At 45.7% G+C, this 18,454-nt stretch overlaps 1 protein-coding gene across 2 annotated transcripts in view; it reads right to left on the bottom strand.

The window, feature by feature from the left end:
* Positions 1 to 18,251, bottom strand: part of FAM171A1 (family with sequence similarity 171 member A1) — a 151,000-nt gene extending 132,749 nt beyond the window's left edge. The window contains exon 1 of one of the 2 annotated variants that reach the window (XM_017529794.2): positions 17,955 to 18,251. In XM_017529794.2, coding sequence (XP_017385283.1) covers positions 17,955 to 18,051 — 97 coding nt within the window. In that variant the 5' untranslated portion in view covers positions 18,052 to 18,251. The remainder of the gene's footprint in view (positions 1 to 17,954) is intronic. The other variant, XM_017529795.2, reaches the window with a different exon arrangement.
* Positions 18,252 to 18,454: the final 203 nt, after the last annotated feature.

The raw sequence follows: 18,454 nt of genomic DNA, 5'->3' as shown, positions 1-18,454 counted from the left end.
ACCCACTGATAATTTTGGGAAAAACAAAACAAACAAACAAAAAAAAACAAACCGAGATGGGTGGATCGCCTGAGCTTAGGAGTTTGACACCATCCAGGGCAACATGGTGAAACCCCATCTCTACTAAAACCACAAAAAAATTAGCTGGGAGTGGTGGCATGCACCTGTAGTCCCAGCTACTCGGGAGGCTAAGGTAGAAGAATCCCTCGAGCCCCGGAGGTGGAGGTTGCAATGAGCTGAAATCATGCCACTGTACTCCAGCCCGGACGACAGAATAGGGCTCTTTCTCAAAATAAATAAATTAATTTAAATTTAAAAAAACAGAAGGAAAGAGTTGATGTGTCTAACTTCAAGTGTTGCTGGTCCATTCTCTCATGGACTCTGAGAAGTCTGAATTCAGAAATAAGAAGGTGAAACAGGAATGGGCCCCACCCAATTAATAAAACATCTAATGAGTGCACATAAATAATACCCAGGGTTCAAAAGCTAGTGGCTCCTCCCTCATGTTTACTTAGCATTTATGAAGCATTTTAACACATATTGATTTAGAATGCCCAAGTTTAATATTTAATGTGACATCTAATAGATTTCCATCAAGACACAGAAAGAAACATTCTAACAGTACAGGCAGTGATTTTGTTTTTAAGTTTGAAATAAAGGCAAATGAGGCTCAAGTCGGTGAAGAGAATTGTTTCAAAAAAGTCATGGGGAAAGTACACAATGAAAGCCTTTTGTCTATTTCAAATCCAACTAAAAACACAAGTTACAGCACAAGAATCAATTCTAAAGAGAATACAAAGTGAGTGTTAAAAGCCTCTTGAATGGTCTGCTCTGCCAAGAGGTGAATGGGCTAAAAGGCTCACTCTCGGAGTTTAATTTCAGCATGTAGTCTTTAGGTGCAGAGGAAAGGGAAACAAATGTATCCGTAAAACTATGCACTGAACATATGCATTGCTGCGAATGAAGTCACTGAGAAAGGAGAGACTTAATTTTGCTACCAGCAACACTTGGACAATCCGTAGATGCAGGGCCTGGAGAGCAGTGCCACGTTTTCAAAGGGTTCTCTGTGCTCCGGCAGATGGGCTACAAACTTGACCAGGCTGCAGCCACCGTGTCTTCCACTTACACCAGTTGCACGCATTAACTTTTCTATTCCTTAAGCATATGCCTGATCGCACATTCAGAAACATGTCCAGCAGATGGTAGGTAACAAAGAGAAGAGGGCGAGAAGTGAAAAACCTTGTTCTAAAGGAAGTGTCTAAAAACCCATCACCTCCAACCTCTGATGAGATGGGAATACTGTAAATCATCAAATGCCTTTAAACATCAATAGTTTCTTTGACACCACCCTTAAGAAGCAGATATTGACTTTTTGTATCACAATACTTGGAATAACACGAATACATTTTTCTGATACTGTTGTGTTTTCCTAGATTGCAATAATCACAGGTTTTCTTAATACCATAAATATTGACAAAATAATAGATTGGCAATCTCCAGAATATGACTTCCTGTCACATGAAACCCTAAACAGATGTATGGTTCTATAATGAGGAATCAGACCAAATGAACGTATATCACAGGCACTGAAGCAAGGAAATGTTCTAAGTTCAGAAAACATCCTCTTTTTATAAAATCTCTAATTGACGATAAACAACAAAAAGGCTATTTACACCACTAATTCTGTCTCCATGCAGAGTCCAAAGAAGCCTGACAAAGGGCCTGGGAAAATATCTCCCAGAAAAGGGCAGCAGTGTAGACAGCAGGGGAACAGCTCCAGGTGCCACTGTTCTCTGCATGGTACAGTTCCTACAATGCACGCAGCTCAGAAACACAATAGAAGTTAAGAAAGGCCACAGGAGAGAAGAAACAAGAAGGAAGAAATCAAGGAACCTGAAGTAAAAAGAGGGACCCGACTCCAACACTCCGTTCTGCCCTAATCCCAAACATGAACCCTGAAAACAGCCCAGCTGCATTGAAGCTGTCCATGGGTATGCACGCTCATCTGAAATGCCAAATGCAAAATAAGCTTTAACATGATCACACGGCAACTCAGAATGAATGTCATCGACACCAGGCATTGTCCTTCTAAAGTCCCCTCTGGGACATGGACAGCCCAGGTGTGTGCCTGCTGAGCCGGTGATCAGAGTACAACCAAGTCACAACTGGTGGCCCAAGACCTCTCACCATGCTTGAACGCCAGGTCCCACCCCACCCCTGAAGTGGCTCCTGGAGCTCTGCATAAAAAGTGGTGGGCAAGCGAGGCACAGTGGCTCACGCCAGTGATCCCAGCACTTAGGGAGGCCGAGGTGGGCGGATCACCTGAGGTTTGAAGTTTGAGACCAGGCTGGCCAACATGGCGAAACTCCATCTCCACTAAAAATACAAAACTAAGCCAGGTGTGGTGGCACACGCCTGTGGTCTCACCTAATTGGGAGGCTGAACCAGGAGAATCGCGTGAACCCAGGAAGCAGAGGTTGCAGTGCACTAAGGTAATGCCACTGCACTTCAGCCTGGGTGACAGAGCGAGACCCTGTCTCAAAAAAAGTGGTGGGCAGTGGAGCTTTCAAGGCAATGAACTTGGCAACTGTCACCCTTCAAGTCTTAGGAAGAGGCCTGGGGGGCCAGGCGCAGGGAAGCACCAAGGCTTTCTCTCACAGCACTTCACATAAAGAGAAGAAACAGGCTGGGCAACGGCTCCCACTGACCCAGCACCATGGGCATCAGAATTGCTTTGGCATCATCACCTTTCGCTCTACAACAGGCACTGCTCCTGGAATAACGATACTTTCACTAAGACTTGTCAACAGACAGTGGGTGAATGGTATAAGCAGAGGAAATAAGGAAATAATCCTATCTTGTCTAACTTTATACATGAGAGACCTGTAGAAGCTTTTTCAATCTGGAGGCATTTCACTTTTTCCAGTACACCATCTCCTGATACGCTCAATGCTGAATCACATTTTCTGACTTCTGGAATAGATATGCTTAGAACTTAACTTTGAAAAGTTATTAGAATACTTTGAAGAAACGACTCAATACATTAATGACTCAAAAGAGTTACTGAAGTGTCCCAAGTAACATCTAGAAGATGCTTAGGCATTAAGAGATGCTAGTTTTGTTTGTTTGAGACAGGGTCTTGCTCTGACACCCAGGCTGGAGCGCAGTGGCACAATCATGGCTCACTACAGCCTAGACCTTCCAGGCTCAAGCAATTCTCCTGCCTCAGCCTCCTGAGAGATGAGACTACAGGTGCATGCCACCATGCCCAGCTAATTTTTGTATTTTGTGTAGAGATGGCGTCTCACTATGTTGCCCAGGCTGGTCTTGAACTCCTGGGCTCAAGTGATTCGCCCACTTCAGCCTCCCAAAGTGTTGGGACTACAGGCATCCACCACCAAGCCCAGCCCTGGCTCTTGTTTGTATATCAACAGTTGGACCTTCCAAATGGCAAATGTACTCAGGCTTCCTTTAAAGAGGGAAACAGAACCAGGCATGGTGGCTCACACCTGAAATCCCAGGACTTTGGGAGGCAGAGGTGGGTGGATCACCTGAGGTCAGGAGTCCAAGACCAGCCTGGCCAACATTGTGAAAGCTTGTCTCTACTAAAATACAAAAATCAGCCAGGTGTGGTGGTGGGTGCCTGTAATCCCAGCTACTTGGGTGGCTGAGGCAGGAGAATTGCTTGAATCTGGGAGGCAGAGGTTGCAGTGAGCAGAGATTACACCACTACACTCCACCCTGGGCAACAGAGTGAAACACTGTCTCAAAATTTTTTTAAAAAAAGGGCAGGTCACAGTGGCTCATGCCTGTAATCCCAGCACTTTGGGAGGCCAAGGCAGGTGAATCACCTGAGTTCAGGAGTTCGAGACCAGCCTGGCCACATGGTGAAACCCTGTCTGTACTAGAAATACAAAACTTAGCTGGGTGTGGTGGTGGGTGCCTATAATCCCAGTTACTCAGGAGGCTGAGGCAGGAGAATTGCTCAAATCTGAGAAGCAGAGGTTGCAGTGAGCCCAGATTGCACCACTGCACTCCAGCCTGGGTGACAGAGCACGACTCCATCTCAAAGCAAACAAACAAACAAACAAAAACAAATGGATGGATCTCAGAAAATCCATGGAGAATAAAATAAACCAGAGTACCAGAGTACATACTTCATTTATATGATGGTCTAAAATAGACAGAAAATTAATCTGTAGTAGAAAATAATCAGAACAGTGGTTGCCCTGAAGAGTGGAGGCAGGGATTTATTAGGAAGTTAAGGAGGGATCTTTTTGGAATGATGGAAATATTCGGTACCTTGATAGGGTTTTGAGCTGCATATGTGTATGCCTAGGTTAGCACTTAATATTTGTTAATTTCCTAGTATGTAAATTTCCCTAAGAGGAAAAAAAAAAGAAGCATAGTAAATATGGAACACTAATTAATGAGATACATGCTGAAGTATTTATTTAGGGGAAAGGGCACTGATACCTGAGACATACTTTAAAATGCATAAAATATGATTAATGGATGGATAGAAGGGTGAATAAATGAGTAGGTAAGTAATAAGGCAAGTATAAGGTGTTAATTATAGAGCCTTAGTGATGTGTACGGGTATTCACTGCAAAATATGACTTTTGTATGACTTTGTATGACTGACACTTTCATGAGATAAACTGGGAAAACAAACCTCTTACAGTCCCACAATACTATCAGTTTAAAATTAGTATTGAGTCTTTGTACAAGCAAAGAGGAAGTGGAAAACTTTATTTTTTGAGACAAGGTCTTGCTCTGTCACCAGGTTGGAGTACACTGACGTGATCATGGCTCGCTGCAGTCTCCAACGACTGGGCTTGAGGGATATTCCTGCCTCGGCCTCCCAAGTAGCTGGGACCACAAGTGCCTGCACCATGCCCTGCTAATTTTTAAATTCTGTGTAGAGATGAGGTCTCCCTATGTTTTCCAGGCTGGCCTTGAACTCCTGGGCTCAAGCGATCCTCCTGCCTTAGCTTCCCAAAGTGCTGGGATTATAGGCGTGAGCCACTGTGCCTGGCCAGCAGCTTTTTTTTTTTAAAAGAAAGAAAAAGATTAAACTTTTACAAGTTCAAATACCAAATAAATACTGGTAGTTCACACTTACTTCAGAGCAAAGAAAGCCCTCACTCTATGCCAAAAGGAGAAAAAAGGCATCACATGATGCCCTTGAATCTAATCATACCTGAATGTTTTACACATAACCTCATCCTTCCCTACCCCAACTCACCCATTGCTAGGTTCAAACACATTTCTATTTTTATATAAACAGCTTGCCATATAATGGGCTCTGAACACACAAGCCAGAAGATTCCCCCAATCCCAGCTGGGTATAAACCCAAATCCCACTCTGTTCTATTGGACCTCCCCAAGAGCTCATGAGAGTTTTGTGGGAGCTTCTTATCTCTTCTACACAGCTGGATCCTATGCAGTATCAGGTACCAAGCTTTGCTCATAAAAGATGCTCAAGGTCGCTTTCTGTGGTTCAAAGGCAAACAGGAACCACACATGGGGTGTTTTCATCTTTGTTCATAAAAATTACCAGGCCCATGAAAATCCCCTTATTTACATTGGTAAAATGCTGAGGATCAACATGGTGTGAAATGATAATGGAATTATCAAAGTCATAAAGCAGCACAGTTCAGGGGTGAAGTCCAGGCGGTCTCACACATAACGGTAGACTCTTCCAATTAATGTTCAACTTTGGGGAAGTCATTTAATGTCTTTGCACCTCACAGTCGCCCTCTATAAAGGGAGAATGATATTTACACTGCATGCAATTGATGCTAAGATTACATAAGATTATCTGTCAAGCTCCTTTGCATACTGTCTGGCATGTAAGAAGCACATGGCGCATGTTTGCTAATCGTCATTGTTAGTTTTATGTGTCCAGGTGAAGGAAGATGAGAGCGCCTGTCTCTATTGTATCAATTTAACATTAAGTACAGCAGACAAATCAATATTGACAATTCAAAGAATTTAATAAATCACAGTTATCTAAACAAACTTCACTCCCGGGGTCTCAAAGTCAACATACCAAAATTCAGCACCACTTTAAATACAGCTTTCAGGATTGCATAAGCTGCCTGTTTTCCTTGCAATGTGTGTTCACGGTAGGTTCTAAAGTCCCAGGGAGGGAAGGGACAGGGAAGGCACTTGCCCAGAACCCGAGAGGACACCATCAACAATCTTATTCCTCCTTCTCAACATCCCCAAGGGCAGAGAAATTGGCCTTCCAGTACAATGGACAGAGAGTCCATTATTCATCCTCCATATTTTAGCTGGGCAGGCAGAATGAATCCTCCAAAGACATCTACGTCCTCATCCCTGGAACCTGTCAATATGTTGTGTTAAAAAGGGACAGCAGGCCGGTTGCAGTGGCTCACGCCTGTAATCCCACTACTTTGGGAGGCTGAGGTGAGTGGATCACAAGGTCAAGAGATCGAGACCATCCTGGCCAACATGGTGAAACCCTGTCTCTACTGAAAGTAGAAAAACTAGCTGGGCATGGTGGCGTGCACCTGTAGTCTCAGCTACTCAGGAGGCTAAGCCAGAAGAATCACTTGTGCCCGAGAAATGGAGGTTGCAGTGAGCCGAGATCGCGCCACTGCACTCCAGCCTGGTGACAGAGCGAGACTCCATCTCAAAAAAAAAAAAAAAGTCTGCAGGGGTCGGGGAGGGGGAGACTGCAGAGGTCATTAGGGCCACGGATTCTAAGATAAAGAGATTATCCTGAATGAGCCCCTAAAAGCAGGAAACTTTCTCCACTGTAGCCAAAGAGATATGGCAGAAGGGTGAGTCAGAGCGAGTGGGCATGCAGGAGGCCTGGGTGCACTCTTGCTGGTTTGGCAATGGAAGGGACAAGGTGACAAGGAACACAGGTGGCCTCATGGAGGTCAGAAAGGCTTCTGGCCAAGACAGCAAAGCAATAGGGACTCACTCGGTCCTGAATTGGCAAAGAACTGAATTTTAACAACATGGTTGAGCTTGTAAACAGATTCTTCTCCAGAGCCTCCAAAGAGGAACGTGGCCCAGCTGATGCTGTTTTTATTTTTTTGAGACAGGGTCTTGCTCTGTTGCTTAGGTTGGAATGCAGTGATGTGATCATAGCTCACCGCAGGCTCCCAGGCTCAAGTGATCCTCCCACCTCAGCCTCCTGAGTAGCTGGGACCACCAGTGTGCTCCACTGTGCTTGGCTAATTTTTTAATTTTTTGTAGAGATGGCGTCCTGCTATGTTGTCCAGGGTGGTCTTGAGTGCCTGGGCTCAAGCAGTTTTCCCACCTTGTCTTCCCATAGTTTTGAGACTGCAGGTGTGGGCCACTGCACCCAGCCCCGATGCTTTGATTTTGACCTTGTGAGACCCTAAGTAGAGACTTGGCGGAACCATGTTGTCTGTACCCAAGGCTCTGACCCACGTAAATGGTAAGACAATAATGGGTGGCTAAAATGCCCCATTTGTGGCAGTTTGTTAAGGTAGCAATGGAAAACAAATGCAATGAAAACATTGAAGTTCCCTAACATGTTTCCCTAGCTTTTTTCCCTCTAGATCAAATACTCTCTGGAATTGAACCATCTTTTACAAACAAGACTTTGAAGCTACCCCTTTAGCAGCTATGCTTAACCAAAAAATCCTGGATTTCTTCTTCTGATTAGCTCACTTCAGCTATTCCACGGCTGAGCTTGTCATGACCAGGGACTGTCGTTCCTGTCACAGGGATGGGTGGGCCCAGAGGCGTGACAGTCCAGCCCAGCACCAGCAAACATCACAAGTGGGTAACAATATCACATGGACAACCAGAGCATGCAACACCAGAAGACCTGATTTCAAGCTCTCCTTTGAACATGTCTGGCATCTGGGACCAACGACAATCATCTACGTATCGTCAGATCAGTTCATGACACAGTAAGATTATGCCCCAATCTGCTTTCTGGAAACCACGCCTTCATCAAGGCAGCCCAACATTACCCTGGCAGTGCCGGTAACCAACCCACACTGTGGACTTTTTACTCAGTTAATGTTATAGTCACCTAAAAGAGCTAAGTCTTTTTCCCATGGATTAAGACAAAATTAACCCACTCTATGCTGCAGCTTTGTTATTGCCATAGTTACTGCCTACTAAGGGTTATTACTTTTTCGATCTAAATTTGGATCTAACTTTTGCAAGCCCTTTTTTACCTTTGTTTTATAAGAAATTATAATCAATGTCCTCATCCAAACCATTAATAAAATATGATTAATTATAAAGGATAAATTATTAATAATTAAGCAACTAAGACAATAGTAAACGTTACTTATAATAAAATGTTAAGACACAAGGTACATGTGCTTTAATTCTCTCTGTTAATATATATTTCCCTTAGAATACACTTATTATTGACTCCTCTGTGGGAGAAGAGATTTAAGCCATAATTGTGGTGCAAAGAAACCACACCATAACCACACTCAAATAATGTCAGAATAAAGAGGAAGAAAGTGAACGTCATTCATTGGGACTGGGCTACTAATGGCTGTTCTTGAAATCAGAAGTCTTGCCAGGCGCTGCAGCTCATGCCTGTAATCCCAGCACGTTGGGAGGCCAAGGCAGGTGGATCACCTGAGGTCAGGAGTTCCTGACCAGCCTGGCCAACATGGTGAAACCCTGTCTCTACCAAAAATACAAAAACTAGCCAGGTAAGGTGGTGTGCACCGGTAGTCCCAGCTACTCAGGAGGGTAAGGCAGGAGAATCGCTTGAACCCAGAAGGCAGAGGTTGCAGTGAGCTGAGATCATGTCACTGCACTGCAGCCTAGGTGACACAGCAAGATTCTGTCTCAAAAAAAAAAAAAAAAAGAAAAAGAAAAAGAAAGAAAAGAAAAAGAAAAAGGATATCGTAAACCTTACTGATAGGATTCACTTTTGGAATGGGGACAACTTTAATCAAAGCATTTAGTGCTCTTCATTCAGCTCTGCCAAAATGACATTAAAAATCTCTCCAATACAAACTCGATCATTTTCCTATTCAAATTCTGAGCTCAAAATAGTGCATCTAAGAAAATAAAAATGTTCATCTGATTTGGAACTAGCTGAGTCTTTTCTCATTAAATATATGCCTCTCTATCCTTGTGGGGCACAGATTAAAGCAAGACAAACAAAATAATAATCTCTGGTAAACTAAATTCTCACTTCCAAGGTATCTTTTCCTAAGCCAATTGCTACTTCCCAAAATTCCAAAAGATCTTGCTAGTTCTCAGATTTGAGAGTCCTTATACATTTCATATAAAATTAAGAGTTCAAAATATGGATGAACATATGAAATCCACATTTGATCATCTTATTTTCGAGTCCAGTTTAAGGAATATAAGACAGCTTGACCTAATTCTTCCATCATTATTATTCAGAGATTCCCAATGACGATGAAAATCACTGAACCAGTATTGTCCAGTCTTCGCTGAAGCTACTTTAAATATCTGATCAACTAGGGCCTCTCCTCTTCTACTTAATTTACAACTTGTAGGAACACTCAGTGATGGACTGCATGCTTATGTTCCTTGAAATAAGACTTCTGTGTCCCACTGTGCGTAGCTCCTTGAAATATCTAGAAATAAACATTACTGGCTGATGTGGTAGCTCAGACCTGTAATCCCAGAACTTTGTGAGGCCAAGGCAGGCAGATCACCTGAGGTTAGGAGTTTGAGACCAGCCTGGACAACATGGTGAAAGCCCATCTCTACTAAAAATACAAAAGTTAGCCAGGTGTGGTGGCGTGTGCCTGTAATTCCAGTGGGGAGGCTGAGGCAGGAGAATCGCTTGAGCCCAGGAGGCAGAGGTTGCAGTGAGCTGAGATCACGCCACTGCACTACAGCCTGGGTGACGGAGCAAGACTCTGTCTCAAACAACAACAACAACAAAATTACCGATAACCAGTAGCTGAACCTTTTTTTAGTTATATAAGGCCAAGGCAGGCGGATCACCTGAAGTCAGGAGTTCGAGACCAGCCTGGCCAACATGGTGAAAGTGCATCTCTGCTAAAAATACAAATATTAGCCAGATGTGGTAGTATGCACCTGCAATTCCAGCTTCTGCGGAGGCTGAGGCAGGAGAATCACTTGAACCCAGGAGGCAGAGGCTGCAGTGAGCTGAGATCGCACCACTGCACTCCAGCCTAGGCAACAGAGCGAGACTCTGTCTCAAACAGTAACAACAAAATTATCGATAACCGGTAGCTGAACCTTTTTTTAGTCATATAAGAGTTAGTGAGTTTCATGTGAATCAAGAGACTCATGCCTAATTACATAAAAACTACCATCTAGATGTCCTTCTCACTTTAGGCATTTATTTTTCCACTTATTTTCCAAAAGGATTGTAAACTTTCAGAGGTAAGAACTGCAAGACAATCAAGCTTATGCAAAAAATATAATGCCCCCTCCCCGTCAGACCACCTCTTTTTGTCCGATAAGTATTTGGCACACTGTCTTCATACAGCAGATGCTAAGATTTAGGAACTTGATTTCAAGAGCAGAAGAGAGGACAGCTACAGATGAAGGAAGTGACGGTGTAGAGCAACCATGGAAAGGAGGATAAAGGAATGTTCTAGAGACGATTTGAACTGGTGGAGAACAGGAGACAGAGGGAAAGGCATGTGAGGGCAGGCATGGAGGTCACAAAGACCGGGTTCCGTCATCTGGGCTTAACATTTTGGGCAAAAGGACACATTTTGCATTATTCTGCAGGACAGGAACGTGAATTAAATGGTGCTTGAAGACAGACAACGTGAAAGAGAGTTTTGAGTTGAAAGAACAAATTAAAATGACAGAGATGAAGACAATGCTATCTTTAGCAAGAACCTGTGAAGGGCTAAGACAGACATGGAGTAGAAATTAGGAGAAATGAATGAATACTATGTCATAGCTATGAGAGAGAGACAAGGATGCTACCTTAACCTGTGGCAAGGTCATTAGCCTTAAAATAACTGAGTGATTCATTCCCTTCCTCCATTATTTATTTACCTTTTGGCCAAAGCCCAGAAATCGAGAAGGTTCAAGCTTCTCTGCAGCCTTCAGTTCAGTTCGTTGGCAGGAGGCTGATGCCAGGACAGTTCATCATCCTTCCCCTTCTCCTAGGACATGAGGTTGGATGGAGTCCCATATGACTCCACCAAGGCATCAGTGACCTCTTCAGTTTCTGTTCCAGACCCTCCCCGAATGTCACCTATCTTCCCTCTCTGGGCCCCGCTGAACCTGATCCTTTTCCTCCCAAATGAGATGGAAATTGCAGGAGAGCAAGCAACTTCCCCCTTCCTCTATTCCCCAACAGATGCAGTGTCAAGGCCTGTCCAGGGTTTCCATAGTGCTCCTCCCTCAACACCGGGGCTTCTTCGATTGTTCAAATGGCCCTGGGCCCAGGAGCTGGTGGGCTGCATTTGCCTAAGACAGGTGGAGAAATCTCAGAGGGGCTATGCTGAGTCTTGGGGAGGGCATCTGGGAGGCCATTCAAGTCGGGTGGATGGAGGGTAGGGGGTCCCTAACATTTCATTACATAAAGGCATCAGGGACTATGGTGACAACCCATCCCAGCTTTCTTTGAATTCATTTGGTTACTAATACATATGTTTCAACAAAAATTAGAGCACAGCTAAAAAGCCAGCAAGACTTCTGAAAGTGGCTTTTGGCAGGAGTTTCAGAGGCTATGTGTTCTCCCTGCAGGCGTGAATCCCAGCTCTGCAGGGAACACAGCATACTCGATGTACCCGAAGAAAAGTTATAGCCTTATCTGGAAGGAAAACAGTTTTTCTGGTGATGGTGGGTGTCCTTGAGGTGGTCCCCAAGGATCCTTGTCAAGGCTCCAGTTTGGCAGAATTTTGTTAAACCGACGCAAGGACTCCCTGCATTTTTCTGAATGTAACTTCAGTAGCTTGGTTCTAAAAAGCAGTCCATGCTACACCCCTGTCCTGCCTGTGTGGGTGAATCTCTACTCACAGTTCTTAGGGGTTAGGGTCTGTGTGAGTTTCCTATCGCTGCCATAACAAATGATCAAACACTCAGTGGCTAGAAACAACACACACTTGTAATCTCACAGTCCTGGAGGTCGGAAGTCCAGAATCAGTTTCACTGGGCTAAACAGCCAACCTGTCAGCAAGCTTGCATTCCTTCTGGAGGTTCTAGGGGAAAATTGGTTTCCTGGCCTTTTCTGGCTTCTAGAGGCCGCCTGCATTTCTTGGCTCCTAGCCCCTTCCTCCATCTGCAAAGCTACCCATGTAGCATCTTCAGTCTCTCTCTGACTTGGACCATTTTTCATTAGCACATCTCCTCTGACTTTGACCTTCCTGCTTCCCTCTTGTGATTGATTACAATAGGCCCAGCTGGATAATATTTCAGAATAATCTTCTCATCTCAAGATCCTTAACTGAATCACCAAGGCAAAGTCTCTTTAGCTAGGTAAAGTCACATACAGGTTCCAGGGATTAGGACATGGACATTTTGGGGCCACTGTTGTACTACCACGATGTCTGCGTGGCCGGAGAGCACAATAACTTTAGGTCACCTGGCCTGGGTTTCCTCATCTCCAAAACAAAGAAGATCAACTTGATCCCCATGATTCTTCTGGCACTAACATTTGTTATATAAAAGCATCTATAAGGTTCCTACTGTACAGATTTCAAGGGAGGGAAGGGAGGTGAGCAGATACTCAGATTTCGAGTCTGGTTAACAGACAAGCAGGGATGCTGGGCTGCAGAAGAAGGAAGGACAAGGAGTTTGAGGTAAACTTGGAGTGCTGAAGCGGAGGTGTCTACCAGCTTGCTGGACATAGAAAGACGTAGCTATGACATCAACTAAAGATGGGAAAGCCAGAGTCAGCCATACAGAGGGGCTTAATTCTTAGAATTTAAATAGATTAAGTTCTGAAAAGGGTAAATGAAAGAAAAAAAAGGACCGGTGTGGTGGCTGATGCCTGTAATCCCAGCACTTTGGCAGGCCAAGGCAGGCGGATTGTCTGAGCTCAGAAGTTCAAGACCAGCCTGGCCAACATGGTGAAACCCCATCTCTACTAAAAATAAATAAAAAATTAGCCAGGTGCAGTAGCACACACCTGTAATCCCAGCTACTAGGGAGGCTGACGCAGGAGAATCATTTCAACCGGGAGGTGGGGGTTGTAGTGAGCCGAGACTGCACCACTGTACTCCAGCCTAGGGGACAGACTCTGGCTCAAAAAAAGAAAGAAAGAAAAAAGAGCAAATGTTTGCAGATGGATAGACGTGAATCTCGGAGTAAGTGGAGCTGGCAAATGAAACAGAGGCTTGACCAGAGAAGGCAAAGTCATCTTACATATGCTGACTCAGCTGTTCAGGGGAACTTATCCTGAAGCTCTTTTTAAAGTGGTTAGTTGCCTCAAATTTTGCTTATTTATGAGTTGGATTTATTTTTTAAATAATGGTTTTCTTAATTCAGGGAATGCTATTACACCGTAGAATGTCTTTTTAAAAAACTGATATTTCATACATTCATTGGTCGAGTACTGAAACTTAATTTATTTTATTTATTTATTTGAGATGGAGTTTCACTCTGTTGCCTAGGATGGAGTGCAGTGGCGCGATCTTCGCTTACTACAACCTCAGCCTCCCAAGTTCAAGCAATTCTCCTACCTCAACATCCCAAGTAGCTGGGATTATAGGTGCCCCCCCAATCACACTCAGCTACGTTTTGTATTTTTATTAGAGATGAAGTTTCGCCATGTTGGCCAGGTTGGTCTCAAACTCCTGACCTCAAGCGATCCACCCACCTCAGCTTCCCAAAGTGCTGGGATTACAGGCATGAGCCACTGTGCCTGCTTGAAACTTAATTTCTAAAACACATTTAAAATGTATTCACTTCTGTGTTTCTTGGAATTGAGTAATTTAGCTAGAACTGTTGCCTTTATGAGTCCTAAAGTCATATTTGGTGAGGTTAAGTGAAAATGATTTGTTTAAAAAAACTTCTCTATAACTTGATCAAATGATAACAGCATTACTGATAGGTATAATTTCCACTAAACATGTTTCACTAAAAGTACCCAAGGTATTTGTCATTGCGGGACAAACTCCTCTCTCTCAATCTCTAAAATATGCTTTATTTAACTTTTTCTTGACAATACCGCATTATACACACGTGCTGTCTATGTTTTGTTGGTAAGTAGTGTTTACTAAAAGTAGTAAATTAATATTTACTAAAAATTCCAAATTAGTATTTGCCAGCAACAGTAAAGATGCTCAGTTCGATTTACTGAGATGTTGGTAATCTGCTTAAAATAAAGAATTAATTAAAACTGAGAAAGTAATAATACTTGAAAGCTATTTGTTTAGAAATGCAGGCACTATTTTCCTTCTTTTGGTTATAGGATGTTAAGGTAACAACCTATACGTTGCAAAGAATTGTAGACAAGTACAAATAAGATACAAAAATAATTCATGAAGTCATTTCAAAGACTTTTCCAGAAGTGCCCTAGAGATTACTCCTGCTCCTGCATGAAGCCCTCACACCTGGCTTGCAATGAAGCCCAGCAGCCTCCCAGAGTCCAGTGCCTGCAGTTTCCCAGGATGTGAGCCCATGAGTTTTATTTAGATGTCATGCACCTAATATAATGTCACCATAAGTCAGCCTTGTTGGATGATCCTCCTGATACCTTACACAGCTTCGTGGTCTTTCAACAGATCCCAGTGTTCTAATAACTGAAGTTTGAGTTTGGCAAAGAACAGAACTCTTAGAGAAGAGAGGGAGCCAATCATTGACCTCAAATGTTATGAAAGATTGAAGCTTTTCTGAGATGAGCAAAAAGCCAGCCCATCACTGCAAAACACCTTGCCTTTCAGTGCACGGGGTTTACTTCAAACACCTGCTAGATAACCAGCAACGAAATAAACACCATCCAATAACATGTCTGAGCATGACGTTCTTAACCTAGCTCTGACCCTCCTTTTGGCACATAAATAAGAGCGCTGAGCTTCAAAAATACATCCCTAAAGAGTACATCTGCACTGCTTACGACTCTTCTAGGACAGCCCTCTCTATTGAACCAGGCTCTCTACAGTTTTGTAAAAGAGGTGAAGAAAGTCAAAATGGGTCAATACTTCTAAACAACAGTTTCTGAAAAATTCCCAGAAAATAAATCAGATACTATAGATGCTCCAGAGCAACCGAGAGGAAACACTTAATAAAAACAGTCACAGTCTGGAGCTAGGTCAAATTCATGACGAACAAAGCCAAGCCTCACTGAACAACTGATTGTGGCAATGGAAATCACTTTGCCGGTTCAAAGCAGCTGCGGGAAGAGAGCCTGACACCAAACCTCCAATTTTATCTTGAATATATAAAAAGCAAAGTAATGCCAAGAAATTTTGCAGATGTTAGCTTCCTCAAATGACATAAAGACTCATTTAATAAAAAAGATGTCATTTAGTTCCAGCAATCTAGTTGGAACACTACAGTATATAATTTCCCTGTTTCTGGTCTCTAAGTAGTTTTACCAAAGTAATTTCCAAATCCTGTTGGTGCATAAGATGTATGTGCAATGCTTGTTCAAAGAATGATTCAAACAACAGACTCTACATAAAAGCAAAACTCTTACAAATTAGCTTTTAGGGAAGGTAAACATTGGGCTTTTCTTCTTAAAATGCATGCCAATGATGATGACAAAAAGTTGGGTTATGGTGTAGTTATTAGCTAGCTTTGATGCTTACCTACCCAGCACCAACTGTATGCAAAACAACCTACAACCCACTGTGGGAAGTGCAACGTGAAATCTGATACAGCATTTGTCTTCATTGTGTACAGGATCCACGAGAGCAGAGAACACATGAATTTTAAAGCTATGCTATAACATAGCAAGTGGACGTCAAAGTGGTTTGAAGAACTCAGCGAGTTGGAAGTAACCTTCTAATGTCAGAGGAGAAATTGTCCATTCCCTTAAAAATGCTACTAGCTCAAAATCCAGATGCCAGGTAGTGAGACCTGATTTCTAATAGAGCTCCTGGGCTCAAGGCTTTAAAAAGCCATCCTTAGAGTAGACAAGAACAAAGGAAGTAACCCAAGGCGAAAACTGTGCCAAGATACTTGATCGTCCACTGCAACCAAACCCTACACTAAGCCACCGCTAGCCACGGCAGAAATCTCTTCTCACCTTGACCATTTCTCTCCTACTTCTCAGAATATTCCATTTCTGTGAGTTTGGTTCCCCAGGCTGATTTTTAGCAGAAGAGCTGGGTAAAAAGTGGTCTTAGACCTAAACCTATATATATATATGAAACTGAAGCCATGCCTTCCTTTCTCTATTTTAGAAGCACATGAATTTAATATTTCCATATATTGCTATTTCAAGTGCAAAATGAAAAATGCAACTTGCTGTTTAAAATTAACAGCCTCGCTGAAGAGCAAATATCATACGCTAAAATAGCTAATGCAAAAAGCAGTAGGGTGTTAATAAAAGAAGTTACAACGCAACCCTGTGATCTAATGTCCTAAACATTTGTTTCCTACACCAAGAGACATAAATGTCTTTTGTATTTTGTGGCTGTCCCCTCTTCCATGATATGCATGACTAAAACTGTAACACAATTCATAACGGTCATATTCTACCATGGCTATAGCCGCAGCAATGCATTTAAGATATACCAGAAAATGATACCGCAAATGCTGGATATGAAAACCTTCAGCTCAACATTAGGCGACAAACTCAACCCAACAGACTGTTGGCAGAGCCTCTCCTCCCCCTGGCAACAGGCACCTTGGCTGGGTTAACCGAGGAAAGAGGGTCCCATTAAGGAGACCCTCGGATGCAGCCCTCCTCGTTCCTTCGGCCTGCAGGGCTGACTTTGCAGGACACACACCCTTCTGCGAGGATAGGCCTCGGGCTCGGAATCCGGGGGTTCTACAGGGCTGCAGGGAGCTCTCTCGCGGAGACCTGAGCCCCCAGCACGAGCCCAGGCAGCGGTGCCCTGGTTGAACGCAGAGGCTCATCTGCGGGCCTCGGTCCCCCTTTAGAAAACGCCAGTAAGAGAGAAACCCTTGACGCTGTCCCCACAAAAATGTGCCAAGGAAGCTTCGCGGGGGTGGGGAATGGGGGAGACTCCACTCAAAAAACGCTCATTTTAAAAACAAAAGGCAGGCTCGTGGCCATTCTCAGAGGCGAACACGTTACTCTCGAGGCTGGAAAGCAGATTTGCGAGGGCCAAAGATGAGACAAAAGGCACAAGCTGGCGACAAACAGACCTGGAAAGGATTTTTTTTTTTGAGGGGGGGCGGTTTTCGATGAGGGCCTCCCAGTTCAATTCTCTCTCCCCTTCCAGAGAAAATCCTGGGTGGCTGAACAAATCCCTTATGGTCTGGAAGAGACGTCAGATAGGCAGGGGGAGAGGGCCCCCCAAACTTTCCCAAACTGCGGCAGGCTGGTGGCTGGTGGCAGGCAGCGGCCGCGGACCTCGGGGTCCCAGGACGCAGGGGGCACCCCGGGGCGGCGGCCGCCCCCTCCCGCCACAACAATAGGGCCCAGTGCAGCCCCGGAGCTGGGGCTTCCAGGACACGAGCCCGGCGCAAGGAGCGCGGAGCGGGAAGCGCTATCGGGCGGCGTGCCCTGGGCGGCCCCTGTGTCCGCAGCTGCAGCAGACACTGAGCCGCGTGTCCGAGGCGCAGCATAAAGGGGAGCCCCGGCGCATCCAGGCGAGCCCCCGCCGCAGCGGCGACAGCAGCTGGAGCCGCCCGCTTCCCCGCCCGCTCCGGCCCCGGGTCCCAGGAGCCTCCGTCAGGGTCACCCCGCGCCCCCGGCCCGCGCCGCCCCCTCCGGAGCGCGATGCGGGGGCTGCAGGCCCGGAGGCTCCCGCTGCGGCTTGGGCTGCGCCGCCACCACGCGGCCCGGGACCCTCCCGCCGCCGCCGCCTCCACGCCAGGCCCGGCGCGACACAAAGCCCCCGGCCCCGCCGCCGCCCACCGACCTTGCGCTCCGGCGCCGGGCTCCCGCAGCGTCTTGGTCACCGCCTTCCAGACGTGGCAGCCCAGCAGGCACAGCAGCAGCGCCGCGGACCTGCTCATCTCCGCCGCGGGGCCGGCGGCGGCTCGGGCTTGCCTAGAGCGGGCCGGGCGGCGGCGCGTCACGGGCGGCCGGGCGCCGCGCCCCCCTCCATGTCGCTGGCTCCGCGCGCCGGGCCCGCCGCCCGATTGGCCCGGCCCCGCCGCCCCGGCCGCTCCCTCCCGCGCCCCGCGCCGGGTTTCCCCGAAGAGCCGCGGCGGCGGCGGCGACTCCGCCAGCTCCTTAACCCCTTCCTGCCCCGCCCGCCGCCGCCGCCGTCCGCGCCCAGGCCCCGGGCCCGTGGTGCCACCTGGCGGCAGCCGCGCTAAGGGACGAGGGAGCCCCAGCCCGGCGCCCCTGGCTCGCGCCACCCGCAGGCCCCCCAACCCCGCGACACTGCCCTGGCGCGTCCCATCCCCGCAGTCC

Source organism: Cebus imitator, unplaced genomic scaffold (genome assembly GCF_001604975.1).
Source record: "Cebus imitator isolate Cc_AM_T3 unplaced genomic scaffold, Cebus_imitator-1.0 Scaffold61, whole genome shotgun sequence".
NCBI lineage: Eukaryota > Metazoa > Chordata > Mammalia > Primates > Cebidae > Cebus > Cebus imitator.
Note: the sequence above shows the minus strand (reverse complement) of the source record. Positions and strands in the feature narration are given on the sequence as shown.